Source organism: Phyllopteryx taeniolatus, chromosome 19, assembly GCF_024500385.1.
Source record: "Phyllopteryx taeniolatus isolate TA_2022b chromosome 19, UOR_Ptae_1.2, whole genome shotgun sequence".
In the NCBI taxonomy this organism is placed as follows: Eukaryota; Metazoa; Chordata; class Actinopteri; order Syngnathiformes; family Syngnathidae; genus Phyllopteryx; species Phyllopteryx taeniolatus.
This window is the reverse complement of record NC_084520.1, coordinates 15530380-15550066: the sequence shown is the minus strand read 5'-3', so window position 1 is coordinate 15550066 and position 19687 is coordinate 15530380. Positions and strand designations below refer to the sequence as shown.

The window sequence follows — 19687 nt, the reverse complement described above, 5'->3', positions numbered from 1 at the left end:
TTACTACGTTTGAGCATTCGTTCGATATCCTTGGTATTCAGATCGAGGTCCGTGTACTAGTACACTACTGCAAAAGGAGTATTGATTTGATAGTTGATATCCAACTCGTGGACCTTGAGTTGTACACTACTTGTACTAGAAGTGTTTGATGCGTTGTATCTAGTAGTGCACTGTTTGCTTCGCTCGTTAACACGTAGTTGTCCTACTTGTGAGTTGAGGGCAAAGAGGATACTAGTACTTTTTCCAAAGACACCGAATAAAGGCTGAAAACGTCTTGCCATGAAGCCATTTTGAGCCTTTATTCGCAGTACGCAGGGAATTGCGTTCATAATTCAGCACACTAGTAGTAGAATATCGAATACATTTGATATCGTAGTGTGCTGAAACTGAACATCAATGCACTAGTAGGATATGTTTAAGCATTTATGGAATTCTCGAACTCGTCGTGACAAAGACTTAAATAGCTTTCCATAGTACACGGTTGAATGTTGTAGCGTGTAGAGCAAAATGATTAATGACGCTCCCCGGGTTTCGTGTGTCCCTTACTTCAGAGATGTCGTGACATGACGGCGAACAATTGAACAATTCCAGGGGAGCGTCAGCTCGCGTGCAAGTGTGTGTCGGCGCGGGGTGGAGACGACGAGAGTGGGTTGTTATCGGTGGGAGTGGCCGCCGCCGCCTTTGCGGGAGTAGGACTGGAAGCCGAGCGGACAGCGCGGCGAGTGCAACTCGCACTAGCGACATTTCGCCGTCAGCCTCTCAGCGAAATAGCCGAGGCGAGCGCGAGGGATGGCGGAGAACAACTCGGAAAGCAGCGGCTCCGTTCACCGCCGGTGCTTGAGCCATTCTTCGGCGGACCGAAGCCCCACGCCCGGTGCGGGCTCGTCCAAATGGATTCGGCTAAACGTCGGCGGGACCTATTTTTTAACAACTAGACAGACGTTGTGTCGGGATCCCAAATCGTTTCTTTACAGGCTGAGCCAAGCTGACCCGGAGCTCGATTCCGACAAGGTAAATGCTAAGCTAGTTAGCACTTGGTTCCGTACTTGGCTGTGTGGGTTTTACTTTTCGATTGCCTTTATTTACCGACTGCTTCGGTTTAGCAGTCGGATATTATTGACGTAGCTATTGTCACTGTTTAACTTGAAGGTATAGCATTTCAAAGCACAAGCATAACGTAAACTCGATTCCAAACCCCCCAACCACCCCTTTTCCAAGCTAGTTAGCATTAGCACACAGGCTAGATTCCTACAGTGACCACATGACACGTTCGATTGCTATCTTTTTTTTTCTTTCCTGTTTTTAAAAGTCGCTTATAAGTAACGTGCTTAGGTGATATTTGAGGTGAAACCACACCCGTGGCGTTTTAACAGCTCCTTCGTTGCATTTTGTTTATTGTGATCCGATATCGAACTGTAAACTTTCTCCCGTCGATGGCATTGTATTGCGTTACACATGCAGAGCAAATCGGAACGTTTTCTGAACCAAGGTGGCATGGCCTGCAATTAAAACATTGCAATTTGGTTCCTTTAAAATATTTCTACGCTAATTCATGTTTTATCTTAAGCGTGTTTGGGGACTTGGGGGTGTGTAGCTCCAAATTTTACTGAACGTTAATTGAAATTTCTTGATATAGCCGCTACAAATGTGTGCCAGAAAAGTTTCAGGACTGGTGTCACAGTGGATGATTTCAAAACTACGATTCCCCACCCTTGGTGTGGGCCAGGCGCAAGAAGAGGCCAGAGTTGTGACAGGAAACTCGTGGCTCCTCACAATGCCGCGAGCATCTGACAGCTCCTGGCCGAGGAGAAGAAGCAACCTCCCCGCTCACCCGACCTGGCTGCGTGCGATTTTTGTTTGTCTTTCTTTCCAAAGTTTCAGGGTGTCACAAGAGAACCCCTTTTTGAAGACATGGATGACATTGCGATTCGTTGTGACGACAGAGGATCCTGGAAAATAATCCTTCCAGGAGTGCATCAAGGCGTGGCAGAGTAGTCTGGGAAAGTGTGTTCGACTCCAGGCGTTTTATTGCCAAGGAGGAAAAAGTTTGGATTTAAAATCTATCTTTTGTGAGACCAGTCTTAGATTTTTTTTTTTCTGACAGGAGCTCACAGGCATTAACTGACTTTTCCAGTGTCACATTTGAGAACTGTGCTGGTACCTTAGCCACCCCTGGCATAAGAGGTGGCCCTGCAGCAACCAGCCAGGGTGCTGGTGGCCAGGCGCCCACCATGCATAAGGAGTGATTGCCAAGTGGGGTGAGGTGCTGCTGGGGATGAAGTCACTCCTCTCTCCCTGAATGGCCTCCACATGCTCCACAAGCAGGAGGAGGGTGGAGGCTGTATGTGTGTGCATCTGCCGGTTTGAACAGCGAGCGGCCTGTGGGCTTTCGAGCCCACTGAGGAACAGTCAAACAATGAATTAGTATCCGCATGCACTGCAGTGACGCTCTTTTGTATACGTTGCTGCTCGTTTAGCACCTCTATTATGGTTTGTTTTCGTCTGCTTTTATAATCTGCCCTAGTTTACGCCCAACGGAGACCACGGCTCATCTCGCATTTTCATGCAAATATTCTAATCTCCAAATAATCGGCTTGCTTTTTGGTGAGTTTATCCATCAATGAGCTACGGCTCATGTCAATCCCGTGTCTTAAGTGCGTGACAGAGGAACCTCAAGCTGTTACTGGCCCCTCTCTCCTGAGTGCCGCCTGATTTAGGAGAGTGCTCAGTATGTGAACTGTTATTAGCAGATGCGCTGTCACTTGCCGCTTTTTCTTAAATGATAAACATCCAGTTAAAAATCTAGAGTGTCTGGAAAATATACACGCTCACCAGCCGCAACTTTAGGTCAGACTCAATATAAGAAGAGCTTGATTGAAAATGTGGCCTTTCTAAATATAGCAATGCTTTTGTTTTGTTTGTTCTTTTTTTTTTGAATGACTTCCAGTGAGTCTTTTTACAAACCCCAGTAGGCGACAAAGAAATGCAACCGCCTCACGGATCCAGTCTTTCCCTATCAAGTAAATACAGCATTGTGTTTGTGTTTCAGCCAAGGAGATTGGAGGTTCATTTCTCAGTCATGCAGGCTGACGTGCTTCCGCGGTACTCTTGAAACTGCATTATTCATGTTGTTGACTGGAGTCTGTTTTGCATGTGGGGTTACACCAGGGGAGAAAGTGCTATCACGTGCCTGGTCATAACCATTGGCGTTCTTTTGTTAATACGTTTTTTTTTTCTCTTTTTTTTGCTTTAATTGAAAGAGTCGTCAAATGACTTACAAACTGTAGGCCGGTCCCAAGCCCGGATAAATGCAGAGGGTTGCGTCAGGAAGGGCATCCGGCTTAAGACTTTGCCAAACAAATATGAGCGTTCATCCAAAGAATTCCCTATCGGATCAGTCGTGGCCCGGGTTAACAACGTCCGCCACCGGCGCCGTCAACCTGCCGGTGGAAATTCAGCTACTGTGGGTCAAAGTCGAAGAAGACGTGGAAAGCAGGTTCATCAGCAGAAAGAGAAGAGGAAAGAGCCTAGAACTGAATGTGGGGACTTTGAATGTTGGGACTCTGACAGGAAAATCTCGGGAGTTGGTTGACATGATGATTAGGAGAAAGGTTGATATATTGTGTGTCCAGGAGACCAGGTGGAAAGGCAGTAAGGCTAGAAATTTAGGGGCAGGGTGATGTTTTGGAGACAAAGTTAGAGAGAGCAGACTTCGATGGTTTGGAGACATCCAGAGGAGAAATAGTGAGTATATTGGTAGAAGGATGATGAGGATGGAGCTGCCAGGCAAGAGAGCGAGAGGAAGACCAAAGAGAAGGTTGATGGATGTCGTGAGGGAAGAAATGAAGGCAGTTGGTGTTCGAGAGGAGGATAGGAGATAGGCTTACATGGAAAAGGATGACGCGCTGTGGCGACCCCTAAAGGGACAAGCCCAAAGGAAAAGAAGTCAAATGACTTGCTGTCACATCTGGGCAATTGAATTTTCCTCATTTCTTTCATGAGACAAGAACCCAACCAGAAATGATCAGTTCCTCCAATCAACAAGCTGATGCTAGAGGTGCACGTCGGAGATCATTTTTGGCCGACTCCGCTCAAGACTACTCAAGCAAAGGCCCGGCCGGCTCTTGAGAGCTGCATGAATTTTTCAGACATCCCATCACAAAAGATTCGTGTTTCGTTTAACATCTTCATTTGCCGGCCGAGCTCTTGTGCGTGGATGTGAAATGCGGCCGCATCTAACGCTGAGTTGTTGTTGCACGTCATGCCTGAGCGCATTGCAGGAAGCAATGTAAATATTTAACAGTAATTTAACAGTACCCGCTCATATTGCTTCCTCCTCTGTGGTTGTTCAAGATTGACTATTGCCGCGACCGAACAAGGCTGAACTGGACAATTGCAAACAAATTGCAATCAGCGACTCAACCCAGCACACCTGGAGATTGACCCTCGCACACATACCAACTCGTAGCAATGTAAAAAGTGTGACCCCTGTTGTTATCTGGAAAAATTTTGAGTCTCCTTATATACTTTACTGTGTTTTTTATTTTTTTTATTTTTATTTTTTTGAACCATGAACAACACGGCACAATTGTCATGGGAGAAGCGGATTACCTTGGCCGCTGTAGCCATGTTATAATAATATAAAGCATAAACGGGTAGAAAAAAAAAGGAGAGCGCATGCATTGGCCAGTATCAGATTCTGATGACATCAGAACCGTGAGCAAAAAGATTGTGGTTTTGCAGTGTTCCAGTTACAGCTCTGAAATGTATCATTTTGAAATGTTTGGCTAAACAACAACTTTTCTGCATTGAATGTGCTCTGGAAGTACAAGTAAATGTAAAAAACAAAATAACCCATTGAAGTTTCTCAATAAAATCGAAATATAGTGCGACAGTAAAAGTACTGATTTCTCATAAAATGAGTAGCTACTTCACCGCTCTTGTGTTCATATTTTTTTTAAATATGAGGGCGTTTCCTCTAAACATTCCTCGATCCGATGTGTGTATTATTTAAAAGATGAAGGCCTATTTGACTATGCCATTACCGCTTGTACTCCAGGGGGATTCTGGCTCCTACGCTACAAGGATCAGACTTCCACTTGGCTAAGTAGCTGCAGTCATGTGACTCGGCGCTCCACTGCAACATCTTTAAATGCTGCTTCTGTATGAGTTTCCTTTCCCCTGCAGTGAGCAATAATGCATTCTTTCTGTATGTTCCCGAGGCAGTAGTGTGTAAAGGCATCCTTTTGATTGTGTAAATTGTCTGTGACACCGTGACATGTTCGGTTGAATTGAGGGTTGGCTCTCGTGTTATGCCTCCAGATGGCCCTCATCGGCATCATGTGCTCGACATGTGTGGGTCGCTACACGTACGCAAGGGGCTGCGGTCTCGTCCTCTTTTCAAGACCCAACCGCAAAATAAATCTCATAATATGGCTGGCCCACACTAAACTGACCTAATTCTACTTGTTGAGTGTCGACACGTTTTCATATAATCTGCCGTCTTTGGTTTATGTGATTGGTTTTGGCCGGTGTAAGTCCAGTGTGTTTATTTAATCAGTATACATAAGCTGAAATGAAGATGTCCTTTTTTGAGTATAGTTTTTCCAGGCAATCTATTTTATGCAAACCGACAAAACTGAAGTTGTATACACGAGTTGACACCAATCTGTGCCTCGTCTACCGTATGTTGTGATCGGGAACCAAGGCTTTCATAATTTGGATTTCCGAGCCACTTTTACATCACACACGATTCTATATTGCTGTTCCGTGATTTTTCTTTGCTTTATCATTGCGAAAACACAGCTCCACAAAATGTGGCAAACAAGGCTTGCTTACTTTGTAATGTATATTGACTCATTCACTGCCAGCAGTCTTCAAAGCAGTGTTTCCCATATTGCCAACTGTTATAGGGCATTTTGACTGATCTTTAAAAAAAAAAAAAACAGCAGAATATTGTTCTCTGACACTATAAGCACTGTACCCACTAAAGGAAAGAGTAGGCGCTCTTCTTTAACCAAATCTTTTTGTTTTTTTCCCCGTTCTTCATTATAAGCAGTAGAACATGGGCTGGTTTCAACCCCCCCAAAAAACAAAACAAAACACCGGTTTCCGACCAAAAAGCAGCAAAAACAAGCTTTTTGTGAAAAGAAACGAGTGACTTTGCTGATTATATATATATTTTGCATTTGTGACACTTCAATTTGCAAGACTGAGGGCTTTTTTTCATGGCAGAATAATGTAATGATGATATACAACTAAGATGCACAGCGAGAGCAACACTGACTCACCGCATGGCTCGAGCTGAATGTCAGTGGCTTTTTTACATGGCGTTCCTCATTCACTCCATGAACTGCGTCATCTTTTCTCACGATCGTAACAAGCCGAGATTCCCCAACTAATCTTCTCAAAAACTATGCTAATCTCAAATCCAAAGCGATACAACGGCGAAATCTAAAGGGATCTGTTGGTCATTACAGTGGTTTACAAACTTGAAATTCCCAGACTAGCTGTGTGAGCCCATCTTATACTCCTGTCCGTAAATTCCCAGACTAGCTGTGTGAGCCCATCTTATACTCCTGTCCGTTGAAGAAGAAGAAGAAAAAAAACACCGTACTTGACGAATATATACGTCTGTGGCAGCAAACTGTTGGATTCCGGTTGACGATTATAAATATTCACGACAGTGAATGGCTTTACTGGCATCTTCAGGACTTTAGTGGAACATTATAGAATGGACTGTACAATATTGATGTACTCATTGCTAGTGTCAAAACTTCTATAAATTCCAAAGGAAGTTAAGCCCACGCTTCTGTTTCCTGCCTCATTTATGCACAGTAAGCTATTATGGGTGCTTCTACCACAATCTGGCAGTATTGATTGGCCTTGGTGGAGGTATGCTCTCTACTGAAGACTCTTGTTTATTAACAGGCTAACAAAGGTGGTAGCGTGTGTCAGCCCACCCGAAATAGGACAACACAAAGTAGATGATCCTTAAGATGAGGATAAATGCTGAAAACAACTTCAAAGCTTCACATTTGGTATGTTGCAACACTATGTGCAAATATAGAACTTGTGTTTAGTTCTGTACTTCCAAGTCCTCTGTCTCTGGCCTCCCTCCTTGTCACCACTGCTCTCGCTCTGTTTGTTGCCCAGTGCTTCCCAGCCTGGGCCTCCAGAGAGCCAGCCTCTTGTTTTTAATTAGGTTTATCAGTTTATTTTTGAAAGGGGACAATGCAATTTCATAAAACACATGAAGTACACATGGTTAAAAAAGCCAGAATTAGCCAGAAGGCTAGTTTTCATCTGTAGTCCCCGGGCCATGATGTAAAAAAGCAGTAAAATACATCTACAAGACAATAAAATACAGGATACATAATCAAACTATACTATTAAGAGAGAATAAAACCATAATTTTTTTGATCATAACAAAAAGACAACTTGGTTTTTTATCCATCACTTTAATTACTTGTTTGTACAAAACTTCCAATGTTTTTTTTTGCATTCTGACCAGCCTGGGACCAACTGGTTATGCAATAGTTAAAGTGACTAAGAATCATCGAATGCAGGTAAATTTTTGCAGCTTCAGTTGACATTTCATTCCGAATTGCACGAAAATGTGCGAGGTTTAATTTGATATTTTTACACAATTTGTCAATATGGGCTTTAAAGGAAAGCTGTGAATCTATTATTAACCCAAGATATTTGTATTGGCTGACAATTAGCATTTTTTCTCCATTAACAAGTATGTCGGGGTCAGGTGATACTCTATTTGTTTTAGTGAAATACATGCCTACAGTTTTAGAAACGTTTAGCTGTAGACAGCACTCCTGCAACCAAGTTGTGACACAGGACATTGTATTAGTGAGTTTAGCAGCAACAGTATCTTTGGAGCGACCATGAACAAAGAAAACTGTGTCGTCTGCATACATTACGCACTCTGCTTCAGAGCAAACAGTGGGCAAATCGTTGATATAAAGACTAAATAAAAGGGGGCCCAATATTGATCCCTGAGGATCAAAAAACACTGTTGCGTTCATGGGTCCACATCAGAGCCCCCATAAACAGGTTTGTCTGAACTGGGCCCTTGATGGTTCCCTGTAGAAGCAGTTCTAGTGTACTGAGGGATGGATTACCCACAACTGGCTACATGGTGCAGCGCTCTAAAAGACGTAGTTACGAAGAGGAAGCAAAGTGCAATGTACAAACAGACCTCAGTCTTATCAATTAAGACAATTTGAATTGGTGGGCACTGCACTAGTTGACTTTATTTTAAGAGATGTAGAGGCATCGTATAGTATCCTAAACATAAACATTGTACAGATTCTTCAGTTGTTCCCCCCACATTTTAACCTTTGGGAATATCTGCTGCGACTGTCCACTTGGAAATGTTTTGCTCCATACTGGTTCAAGTGCTGTATCACTTAACTAATACTGTCGAACAGTAATTAAACATGGCTGTATTGGTTTAAAAAAAAAAAACGTACAGTACACCGACCAATTGGTAGCTAGGTTACATACTCAACCAGTGACGGTAGGCTTTGTGTACCGAGGATCTATCCATCTGGGCATTCTGCAAATATTCACCGCAAACCATCTTACTAGGTACCATTGGTCGTGGAACTTGTTGGGTTGACAAACCTGTAGACCGATCAAGACTCCGACGACCAGCGATTTTGCGATGGTAGCTAGGTCGCATACATAACCATTGTGACTGCACGTTCCGTCACACGCGGGTTCAATTTAAGTGACTAAAGATCTCAAACAAAGTTGGCACGGAACAAAAATAGAAGCCTGTTGGGCTCCAGTGGGATATTTTTGACTGTGGAAAGAAGGTCGACCTGCCATCAGGGTGCAGATATTCATTATACCAGAAAATGTACTGGGACGTTTTCAGATAATGGGATGGATGAAATTAACTGCGCTTGTAATGAGGACCCACCGTGTTTTGAATGCACACGAGTGTGGAAGAGTGGCTTTCCCTAATTTTGGAGTCTCTCCGACAGCGTAGGAACCCAGCGATATTTATTTATTTTTTTATTTTAATGCATCTGAATCTAAGCCATACTCTTTCTTGATGCTACACTGAACAAAAATATAGATCCAACACTTCCATTTTTTTCATGTGCTGAACTCTCAAGAGATCTTAGATGTTTTCTATGTACACATAAGGCCTACTCTTGTTTATCAACATTTTTATGTCTAAATCTGTGTTAGTGAGCACTTGTATGGCATCTCAAGATGCTGATTATACGGCATGATTATTGTACTGGTGTGTGTTAGGCCACTCTAAAATTAGCAGTATTGGCATCAGCATGGATTATCTCAGAAAAAGAGAAGTGCGCTATAACAGAGATTTGGGAATGATGGATATCTTGTACGTAGTCTTACATTTGAGTCCAGCTCAAAAAACGAAACTGTGTTTTCCATTTGTGTTCAGTGTGAATGTCATGTGAAGTTCTGTGTCAGGACAGGCCACTGGGCTAATTGTCGCTCGTAAGCCAAGGTGCTTTCGCCTGGCTCCCTTGGCGGATTCACCCTGCTCTTTCCGATCCGTTTCTGCTCTAATTGTCTGAGCCCCCTCCATTCCCCCCTGAGACAAAGCCGGCCTAATCACAGTACTTACAGAAATAGGGGAATACCCAGCGGCTGTGAAGGAATCAGGATCAAATCCAAGGCCTGTGGGAATAGTAAAGTGATATTCCGAAGTTTGTGTGCGCACGTCCACTCGAGACATTAGGAACCCGGGAGCTGACCTCAGAAATTCACGTCTCCAATGATCATGCTCATGAAATCACTATATTCAAATTTCAAGGAATACCGAGGGGTCGTGTTAATTGTGTCGTTGATAGTCCTCCTCCTCTTTTCAGGATGAAACTGGTGCCTATCTCATTGACAGAGACCCTACTTACTTTGGGCCGGTGCTCAACTACTTGAGGCATGGCAAACTGGTGCTCAACAGGGACTTGGCAGAGGAAGGTAATGACGTTACATCATTGATAGTGGCCTGTCACACATGAGCTGTTAACATGTTCCTTTATTACTGATGGATGAGGGAGTAATGCTTGCTTTTTTTTTACATGCTAAACAAATGTTTTAGTGTACACCTACATCATGCACGCCCACAGAGGTTCAACGCAATAATATTTACGCCTGCAAGACATTTTGTGTTTCTATTGAGAGACTGATTTAAAAACTGTTTTGTGTTTCAGGGGTCCTGGAAGAAGCTGAATTTTACAACATCACATCATTAATAAAGCTCATCAAGGACAAGATCAGGGAAAGGGACTGCAAAACATCGCAGGTTTGTCACCTTTCAGTTGCAGTTTTTTCCCTTGTAAAGTGAAATAAGGTTATTAAAAACCCTGCCAAATGTAAATGGTTAAAATTGACAAGTGTCTAAAATGAGGCTTTAAAATAGTGAAAAATCAAGCCGCTCTCGGACCCTGAGCTTGTCCGCTGAATGCGCTGAAACCAAGCGGCGCTCTACTGTCAGTTGTCAAATAACCTCTACTATGACGTTGAAAAATGGATGCTACTTCGTCTAGCATCTTTCTCAAGCATACACGTTTGAGCCGCAAAAAATGAATCCACTTAAAGCCTCCAGTGGCTGGAATATATTCTACGTGGTCGTTGTGGGGATTTTTAACGCTGTGACAATGAAGCGCTCGAAAGCAGCGGCTCCAGTGCAAAGCCTCTGTCTGCTGGCTGTCATACTTTTGCCTTTTCCCCGTGTCATGCGCGCATTCACCGGTGACAACGAGGCGCTCGAAAGCGGCCACACCAGGGCAAAGACCTCGTCCACATGCTAGCTGTCAAGTCAGACTTTTTATTTGTTTTTATTTAAAAAAATAAAATAAAATCTCCCGTTCTTCTACCCACCTCACGCTTCCACCTTTCTCCCTGTGACATGCTCGTGCTCGCGGCCAACAATGAGGCGGTCTAAAGCGGCCACGCCAGCGGACTATCTGAAGTGAAATTACATTTTTGGGGTGTAGGCATAGCTAGTTAGCTAACTGCATGTTGCAGTTTCGGTGGATAACCAAGATGATGCGAACGAAAGCACTCGAGTTCTTAAGTAGTTGGGGAGTGGCGACTCGTGTGTGTCACAAAGTGTGTCACATGGTGCCGTTTTAGCCACGCCAAAAAACAGAAAAACTGAAATGGTGAAAAACAGTTGAGCGCTGTATCTCCTCCTTTGCACGTGGTTTCAACATTTATCTTCAAACGTGTATGATGCCTTGAGAAAGAAATTTACAGGGTGTTTGAAAGATTTGTTTTTGTTTCTCAGGTGCCAGTGAAGCATGTGTACCGAGTACTTCAGTGCCAGGAAGAAGAACTGACACAGATGGTGTCCACCATGTCGGATGGCTGGAAGTTTGAACAGGTGAAGCTTCTTCCTGGGATGGGAGGGGAGATGGGGAATTACAGCAGCAGTCTTGTTTTCATGTGCGTCACCCACCCCGCTATGCTCACACAGTCCAAACGTTAATGTCGGAATTTGAACCCGAGCCAAACTGGCAATTCCCTTCTCTCTGAATGCCCGCATACGTGATCCGGGCATCCCTTCTGTGCTCTGATTGGTTGTTGCAGCTTGTCAGTATAGGTTACGGGCGGGCCCACCAGTCAGAGTTTCTACTCATTGTGTCAAGGGAGGTGAAGGGCGAGGAGTCTGCTTTGCCAAACAACAGCGGAGAGGTGTGTCCCACATGTTTCTGTCCGTGGGCTGGTCACTGCATGGTCCCCTTGTTGCCCATTCACACCCCCGTTGGCCAGTGTTTGTCCCAAATAGACACACCTTAGACATTGGTTCCTTCTTTCAGTTGATTCTGTTCATATTGCTTCCTAAAATCATGAATTCGACCAACAAGAACACATGGCACCCGTTTTCTGTTGATTTCTTTCCAAGTTATACCACACTCACATTTTTACAAGCTTATCGTTAGCCTCTCTGGCTTGATGAACAGTAGCTACTTTGACAGTTTATGTTGTAATGTCCAGAAAGAAGTTTAAATAAAGCCCATTTTTATATTGTGAAAGTATTATGACAGAATTTATGTTGCTATTAAGAGTGTGTGTTTAGCTGCAGTTGGTCTCCCTCCAGAGCTAAACTAATTAATCTGCTTACACGGACGGACGGGGGGGTCAGATGGAGAAACGCCTAGAAACACAAGTGGACAACCCAGATCAAAAGGCGAGGCCTGGCCTGGCCTGGTGTGTGACGTGGGTGTCAGCGAATAGAAGCACAGTTGGCTGTTGTGAGCTCAGATTAGTGGCTGGCTAACCTTTACCCAGTCAGGGCGTCAGTTGCGGCCGTCGTGTATCAATGTTTATTTTGTTAGTTTTTTTTCCTCTCCGCAATAAAGCGACTGAAAGTGCACCGACCGGCGGCTGTGTCTATCCTCAGCCACTTGTGGGGGGCATTACAATATGTTCTATTGGTGGTAGCTATATGAAATTAACTAATACAGTTACCTTTTGTTGGTGGTCTTTGACGCTTGCTTCGACTTTCATTTTGTCATCAAATTTATCAAGTTATTCGATTCAATCGTTCCATCGCTACTGTTTTCTGTAATGTTTATAATCAATGGCTTGTGACAAGCAGTATGCCATCTGTCATTTTTATAACCTCAAATCACTTCCTGTATTGGTGGACCAAGCCCGATCACCTCTCATGTTGTTAGCACTCGCATCAACGCTAATCAATTTTTTTATTTCACAACGTGATGTTACTACAAAGACAAGTTCTGTTACCGTTTGATCCTGGGGGAATCTGGAGAGAAAAACGACACAGTATTTGTGACTGGAATGTGGGAGTTTTTTTTTTTTGTTTGTTTGTTTTTTTTCTTCTTAGATTAGCAATACGACTCCAGTAGCAGCAGTGTGTAATGACTGCCTGTTAGAACATGCACACTAGGGACAAAATATTTACAACTAGCCAGTGTGCTCATGTTGGGAAGTCAAAGGGAGGGCAGATGTTCCTTCTCGACCAGAAATTGCTTTTTTTCCTGTCTTTCAAGGTGTGCACAAAGTTTGTTCAAGTATTCTTTTTTTTTTTTTTTTTTTTATTTTGGTCCCTTTGTCATTTTGTCTCTCTATTGAACAACAAACATACAATTTGTAAGCTATTTAATTAGCAATTATGATCTTGATAGATTGAGTTTCTACACATGCGTTTCAGTTTTTTCACCACAAGCTTGCGCTGACCCGTTCACGTTCCCCACTGACTTGTGAAGTGGCATGTTTACTTCATGTGGTCGAGCCCCCCCCGCCGCCCTCCTCAATACTTTCAGTGAATATAAGCAGACCATGTTTGGTGTCATTTGTATTTTTACCTACTGTGAATTATTCCTTTTTCGTCTTTTCTGTAGGTATTTCTCTGTAATATTCTTTGTTCCTTTCTCCCCTATTTTTCCCCCTGGTCTTGTTTTTTGGTCTGGAGGATCTAGAAGTAGTCTTTAAAAAAATTCACAAATGTACTACAATATACAGTGGTAACTTGACTTGAGTGCCCCAACTTAGTGAGTTAGGAGCTGTCGCATGGTCATATTTATTTATTTATTTTTCCCTTTTCGGCTGTTTAATAAAAGAGACAAACACAAAAATAGAGTTATCCCTTTCTATATCGCGGTTCATTATTGCAGACTCAGTGACTCGCGGATATATTTTAAAAATCAGTGCGCTGCAGTTACTCACATGCACATCTTTGATAGTCAGCTTTATAGGCTAAATGATTTAAATGTGTCAGCAAGCACTCACGGAAAGTCAATAGGGCAAAAAAAGAAACCGTACCTTACCTATTTAAAACATAAGCCACAGTCAATGTTTAAGAAATAAATTCACAAATTGCCGTTGAAATGCATGTATGACGATGATAAATTTCTATAGTAAAATAATAGATTGCTGGTTGCTGCATCCCGGATTTCATTTACTGCACACTCGAAAGGAGCTGCTGTAATCCACAAATCATGCCCAAACGCTCACGCGCAGACGAACTGGCCAACCCGACTCCAGCTCTTGACTCATTCATAGAAACGCATACATCCAACACACCAATACTACAGTATGTACAGTAATTACACTTTTTTTGACGGTCTTTTGTTTTATGATTTTTTTAATTAAAAATATGTTTAAAAAATGAAATTGTTGCACCTTTTGGGGTGCTAAACATTAATGGCATTATAAGTCAAGGTCCACTGTTCCTGTTTTGTTGGGGGGAATTTTTTTTTAGAACTGCTTCAGTTACACACAGGAAACCCAATATTCTCCTTGTGCGATTCCCTGTTCCCTGAGTGATGAACTCTTTAAATGAATTTTTCTTTTTTTATTTTGTAAATTCCTCATCTTTGCTGTCGTGTCTAGCTGGTCAGCATCGGTTCGTCTTACAACTACGGCAACGAAGACCAAGCCGAGTTCCTGTGTGTTGTCTCCAAGGAGCTGCACAATCAATCCTACGGGACAAACAGTGAACCCAGCGAGAAGGCAAAGGTATGTGTGCGTGTGTATTCATATGGTGTGTGTGTCAGAGGAAATGTAGAACCAGTTGAGGTTTTGTCCTTTGCACCACTGTACATATGTTTGGCTTGTGAGCTGTCAATGCTTAACATCTGTTTTGTTGATGTGGTGTTTTGCCCCTTTTGGTTCTTTTTCCACTCCCCCCCCTCCTCTCCTCACATGTCCGCCTCTCTCACTTCCATTGTTTGTAAAAACGTGTTTCTCTTGTCTTTTGTGCCGTCCGCATGCTGCATGTTGCTCAGAGCGACGATGAAGACACGGATTATGAAATGAATGATTCTGATTAGGGTTGAGCACTTATGACTCACTGGTGAGCGCTCAACTGGCGATAGTCCCCTTACAACACCGTTCCCACCCGCCTTCCTAGGCTTCTACATTTCCCTTGTCTCCTTAATGGCATGCTACCTTCCTGCTGAGAGTTTTTTTTTTTTGTTTTTTTTTTCTCAAACGTGCTTCCCGGATAACTTTTCTGTTTTTCTGACCAGCGGTCGAAAAAAACCACGAATGTGTCACAAAAGCCAGAAAGTTACTGTTCCGCTTGACATGTTTCTTTTCATAAAAAGCTTGTTTTTCCTCCACTTTTTGTTTAGAAAATCCACTTAAAGCCTCCAGTGGCTGGAATATCCACTGGATCAGTCTGTCAGGCACAAGTGCCCCAAAATTCTGTAGGATCCTACTTAGTTGACGCCTTTCCATAAAGCTTACAGATTTTGTGCCTGCTTGTAAATGGACTAGCAGTCAGTTTTAAATCACCTAGATGATGTCTCATATCTTTTTGTTGTTGTTGTTGTTCCCTGACAGATTCTTCAGGAAAGGGGTTCCCGTATGTGAGGACGACTGAGTATTATGAGCTGCAGGTGTTATGATGCAAACATATCATCCTCATGGAAGACTATTTGGCACAAGAGGAGATTGAGGGGGGGGGGGGGGGGGGGGGGGGGGGGGGGGGGGGGGGGGGGGGGGGGGGGGGGAGATGGGGGGTTGTGCATTTATTTTGTTTCCCTCCTTTTTTTTTTTTTAAATTTAGTTTTGAGTTCTTGATGTAAATATGACTGCTTACTGACAAATTGGTGCCTGTACATTTCAACTGGAACTTGGGGCAGGTCTTTTTTTTTTTTTTTTTTTCTCAGCTAATTGAAAAAACATGGCCGTCATATCAGCCAGTGATTCTCTCAGGGTCATCTATCTATCTATCTATCTATCCATCCATCTATCCATGTATCTATCCATCTATCTATTGACTTAATTATAACCTCCAACTTGATCTGCCAAGGGATCTGGATGCTCTTTGTAATTCAAAAGCGTCACGTTGTTTGGAGATGGCAAGAAGGGAATTTGCATTTATTTAAAAAAATATAAGACCTGAAGTTCAACCACTTTTCTAACCTTTTCTAAGCAGCTTTACTGAGATTTGTGGTCATGGTACCTACTTTATCATTCTGTAGCGCCATGCACTGTGTCTTCCAATAAGGCCTCTTTCCTCCGCAGATGCATGTGGTGATAATAGTTCAACCTTTTCTCTGCACTTAAATAAGACATTTCTGACTCAAGATGCATTTTAAAAGATCCGCTGTGTTAAATAATTGAATAGGACAAAGCATGTTTATACATTGGCAGTGAACTGCTTTTATATGCTGCAGTTCTAGTTTACAGTAATTTCCAGTGTCAGGAACATCATATTTCCCCCCAGACTGGCTTTTATTGATTATATTGTTTTTGTTTGGGGGAACATCTCTCTTTATATCATTTTGGGGGGTAGAAGTATTTCGGGGTGTAGCGGATTGCGGACTGGAAGTGTTTTATTCTTTTTTTTTTTTTTTTTTTTTTTTTAAGGAGTTAACAAATCTCTTCATATCCAGAGAAATTAGTTTTGGTGTAAATAATATTAAAAAAAAGAACAATATGTATATTTAACTCTTTAAAAAAATGCACGTTTTGTACACTGTAAAGAAAACCACAACTTCAAATGGAAGTTATCCTGGATCTTAAAAAAGAAAAAAACAATTTCCCTGTTTTGCATAGTTTGTACAGGATTTAAGAGATTTCTGAGTGAGATTGAACAAGGTGTCTTTTCACTGAGAACATGCCTCTACATGTTTTATTAACAATAACAAAGCCATACTTGGCTTTGAAGTCGACTGTTACATAATATATTTTTTTCTCCTGCCGTGTGATCGATTCTACTAGACATTTTTTTAAGTGTAGTTTATACACAGCATTACAAGCACTACAGTGGGGGAAAAAACGACACTGTGCACATTGCTAACAACCTGTTACTGTAAATACTGCAATCTAGAACTTTTTTTTTTTTTTTTTTTAAAACATTTTCAGGTTTGATGTGCAGTTTTGATAGGTTGAATATTTCATCACAATTGATCATTTGGTGTTGCCTTTATTTTATTTTCTCCTTTCTTTCTTCCCTCTCTCTCCCCCCTTCCCCCTACTGACCAAAATTCAATGTCTTAGGTGTATTGCACACATTGATCTTTTGTGTCACGGAAGAGCAAACCTTTTCTTATTGCCGGCACACTTTGTACATATGGACTCGTTAACAACACTCCCATTTATTCACGCATCCACTTGACTAGAGTTTCGTAAGTATGGATGCATGTTTTTGATATAGATGCACATTTCCCCTCACACAAGGGCTTTTTAAGTAAAAAAAAAAAAAGTAATTTTAGATTAAGAAAAGGGTTCAATTGGAGTAGACTGGATGTCCTGCGAGTGCTAGGCTGTGTTTACATTTGCTGTAGTATTCTGAAGCCTTCCAATGTTTGTACTACGTTGCACTCCCTTATGCATGTAAACGGTGTGTGACTTGCACCTCTGACAGACAACAAGCACTCCACGTGAAGTGAGGACAGACATGCCGATTGATGTTACAACGCTCCATCCACCCACTCGAGCGACACAGACAATCTTGATTTCCGCCCTCCTGTTGGCAACATGATAAAAACTTGCCTCTGTAGGCTCAGAACAATTGCTTTTTTTTTTATGGGGTGTACCTTTGCATTGAGATTTATTTTTTTTTTTCTCTCCTGTTTGTGATTCTGTAACCTAAGTGGAGATGTTCTGACATGGTGTTGAAACACCTCAAGATGATGCTCACAGCCCTTCACGGTCATGGGTGCTTGATCATGTGGCATGTGTAATATTTTTAGTGTGATTGAAGATCTATCAAGAGCTGTAGCCTACTACTTTTAAGTGCCCTGTTTGGTTTGCATTCAAAGTCATAAGCCACAGACCACGATGCATGAGTGGAGATGATGTTCGTAAAGGTGTAAAAGAATGTTTTGGGGTTTTTTTCCCCTTGATTTGACAGATCAATGATTAATGTTCTCATATCACTAAATACATCACTTCTATATGATCTTATGCAATGTGTATAAACTATGAATAAGGTTAAGGGGATAAATCTATTGTGATCTTGCGCAAGGTAAACCCAATAAAAAAAACGTTGTCACTTGTGTGTCTGAATAGATTTATTTCATTTTGAATGCAGTGGAACCCCCCCCCCCCCCCCCCCCCCCCGCTACTCACAGAGGATAGGGACTGGGCCAGGCTGTGAATAGCAAATATCTGGAGATAATTGACGTCCATTATCATTTCGTAGGGGAAAAAAACGGGGCGGTGGGTCCTTGCATCCCAAAGAAACAAACAAAATGAGAAGCTTGAGGGTGGGACGGAAGCAAATGCATGAATCCGCGGATGCCGAAGTATGAGTAGTTCAATGACTTTCGTGACCATGACCTTGCAACTCAAAGCAATCCTATCGCAAATCATCTTTCACCATTCAAAAGAATTGAAATGCCATCTGTTCCAGCCTTCCCCAAAATTATACAAGTTTTTTAACAAGGAAAATAGCACTAATATTGTACTTTATAAAACATACATTAATGACATAGCAGGGAAAGGTGATTTAATGTTTCAATTTAATTCATTGAGCTGCTCCCACTGGTGTGCCCGCCTTGGCCACTGGGGTGCAGTATAACACAGTCATACATACCCAAATAAGTAAATCACCACTACTCAACGATTCAATCAGCTCCAATATTAGCTATTTTATCTTTATTTATTTACACAGACGCTAAAGAATATATGCCTATAAGGATTGTGATTGTCGGTCTACATGTGTTGCTTCAGTTACACACTGGAAACCCAATATTGCTCGAAGGGTAAAAACGCCACCACTATCTGTGCTACCCGTTAGCCGGTCAATGGCGTTTTCCATTATGTGTTTGGACCGTTTGCTAAACGTCATCGTGACGTAATTATGACGCATGCGCATGAACATGTGTTAGTAGCCGTCCCATTCACCTCCATATAATTTTGGCTTAGAGACCTTGTTTTCGTATTATATATATATATTTGAGCCCATAACGCATTGTACTACAATTTATTAATTAACGGAAATAAGCGTGAATAACTCCATAACTCGTGGTCGGCGACTGACTGTCAAAGGCTTTCTGCCAACCAAGACACCACGTGACCATTTGGTGACGACACGGCGAACGCGCTCATTGGAGTTTAGGTTGTTGTAAATATGTTTTAGATAAGTTTGACAATAAACATAAACTGTGAATGGCATTAAACAGATTGAAGCCTCTTTTTTATGTTGGTTTTATTTTTGAAAGAATTGTTCACTATCTGCCAAACTGCTGCTTTTGTGAGGGTATTTGTGGTTACGTTTAGTAGATTTGTTTTATGATAAATAGCGACCTCTTCTGTCGTTTCCTTTAAACGCTGTGCCCGTAGCATAGCTGCCGTAAATATTGCCCGTTTCAAATATACATACAAAAATTTAATATACTTTTTTTTGTTTACATAAATAAAAAATGACGTGGTACATTACTATTACGTTTGATGAATCTTCTGTCTTGTATAAATGTACATCGAATGTTTTTGAATAGATCAGGCATACTGGCGCCACTTCATCCAAAGATGTTTAAGCAAGACAAGAATGAACCTGTCAGCGTTTGTGATTGGAAAATGGCGTACCTACTCGCTCGTTTAAAGTATATTATGGTAAAATAAACAACATATAAGCACCGCCGTACATTTTCCTGGTATGGCGTTAGATGCCATTTTATTTTCTTAGGCGCGAGGCGCAGGTGTGGGAGTCAGCACATGTTAAAAATGATCACAAGCCACTGAAAACCTAACGGCTTATCAG

General features: G+C 42.1%; 1 protein-coding gene across 2 annotated transcripts; it reads left to right on the top strand.

Annotated features, from left to right (window-relative positions):
- Positions 1 to 576: 576 nt before the first annotated feature.
- kctd5b (potassium channel tetramerization domain containing 5b) lies at positions 577 to 17977 on the top strand. Of its 2 annotated transcripts, XM_061756643.1 has the most exons (6): positions 600 to 1011; positions 9870 to 9978; positions 10212 to 10303; positions 11291 to 11386; positions 14362 to 14487; positions 15316 to 17977. In XM_061756643.1, the coding sequence occupies exons 1-6, from the start codon at positions 790 to 792 to the stop codon at positions 15343 to 15345; spliced, it is 675 nt and encodes a 224-aa protein (XP_061612627.1). In that variant the 5' UTR covers positions 600 to 789; the 3' UTR covers positions 15346 to 17977. The 2 variants fall into 2 exon arrangements, with proteins under 2 accessions (XP_061612626.1, XP_061612627.1); XM_061756642.1 differs by lacking the exons at positions 14362 to 14487; positions 15316 to 17977 and adding an exon at positions 11593 to 14345 and having other exon boundaries at positions 577 to 1011.
- The last annotated feature ends 1710 nt before the right edge of the window (positions 17978 to 19687 follow it).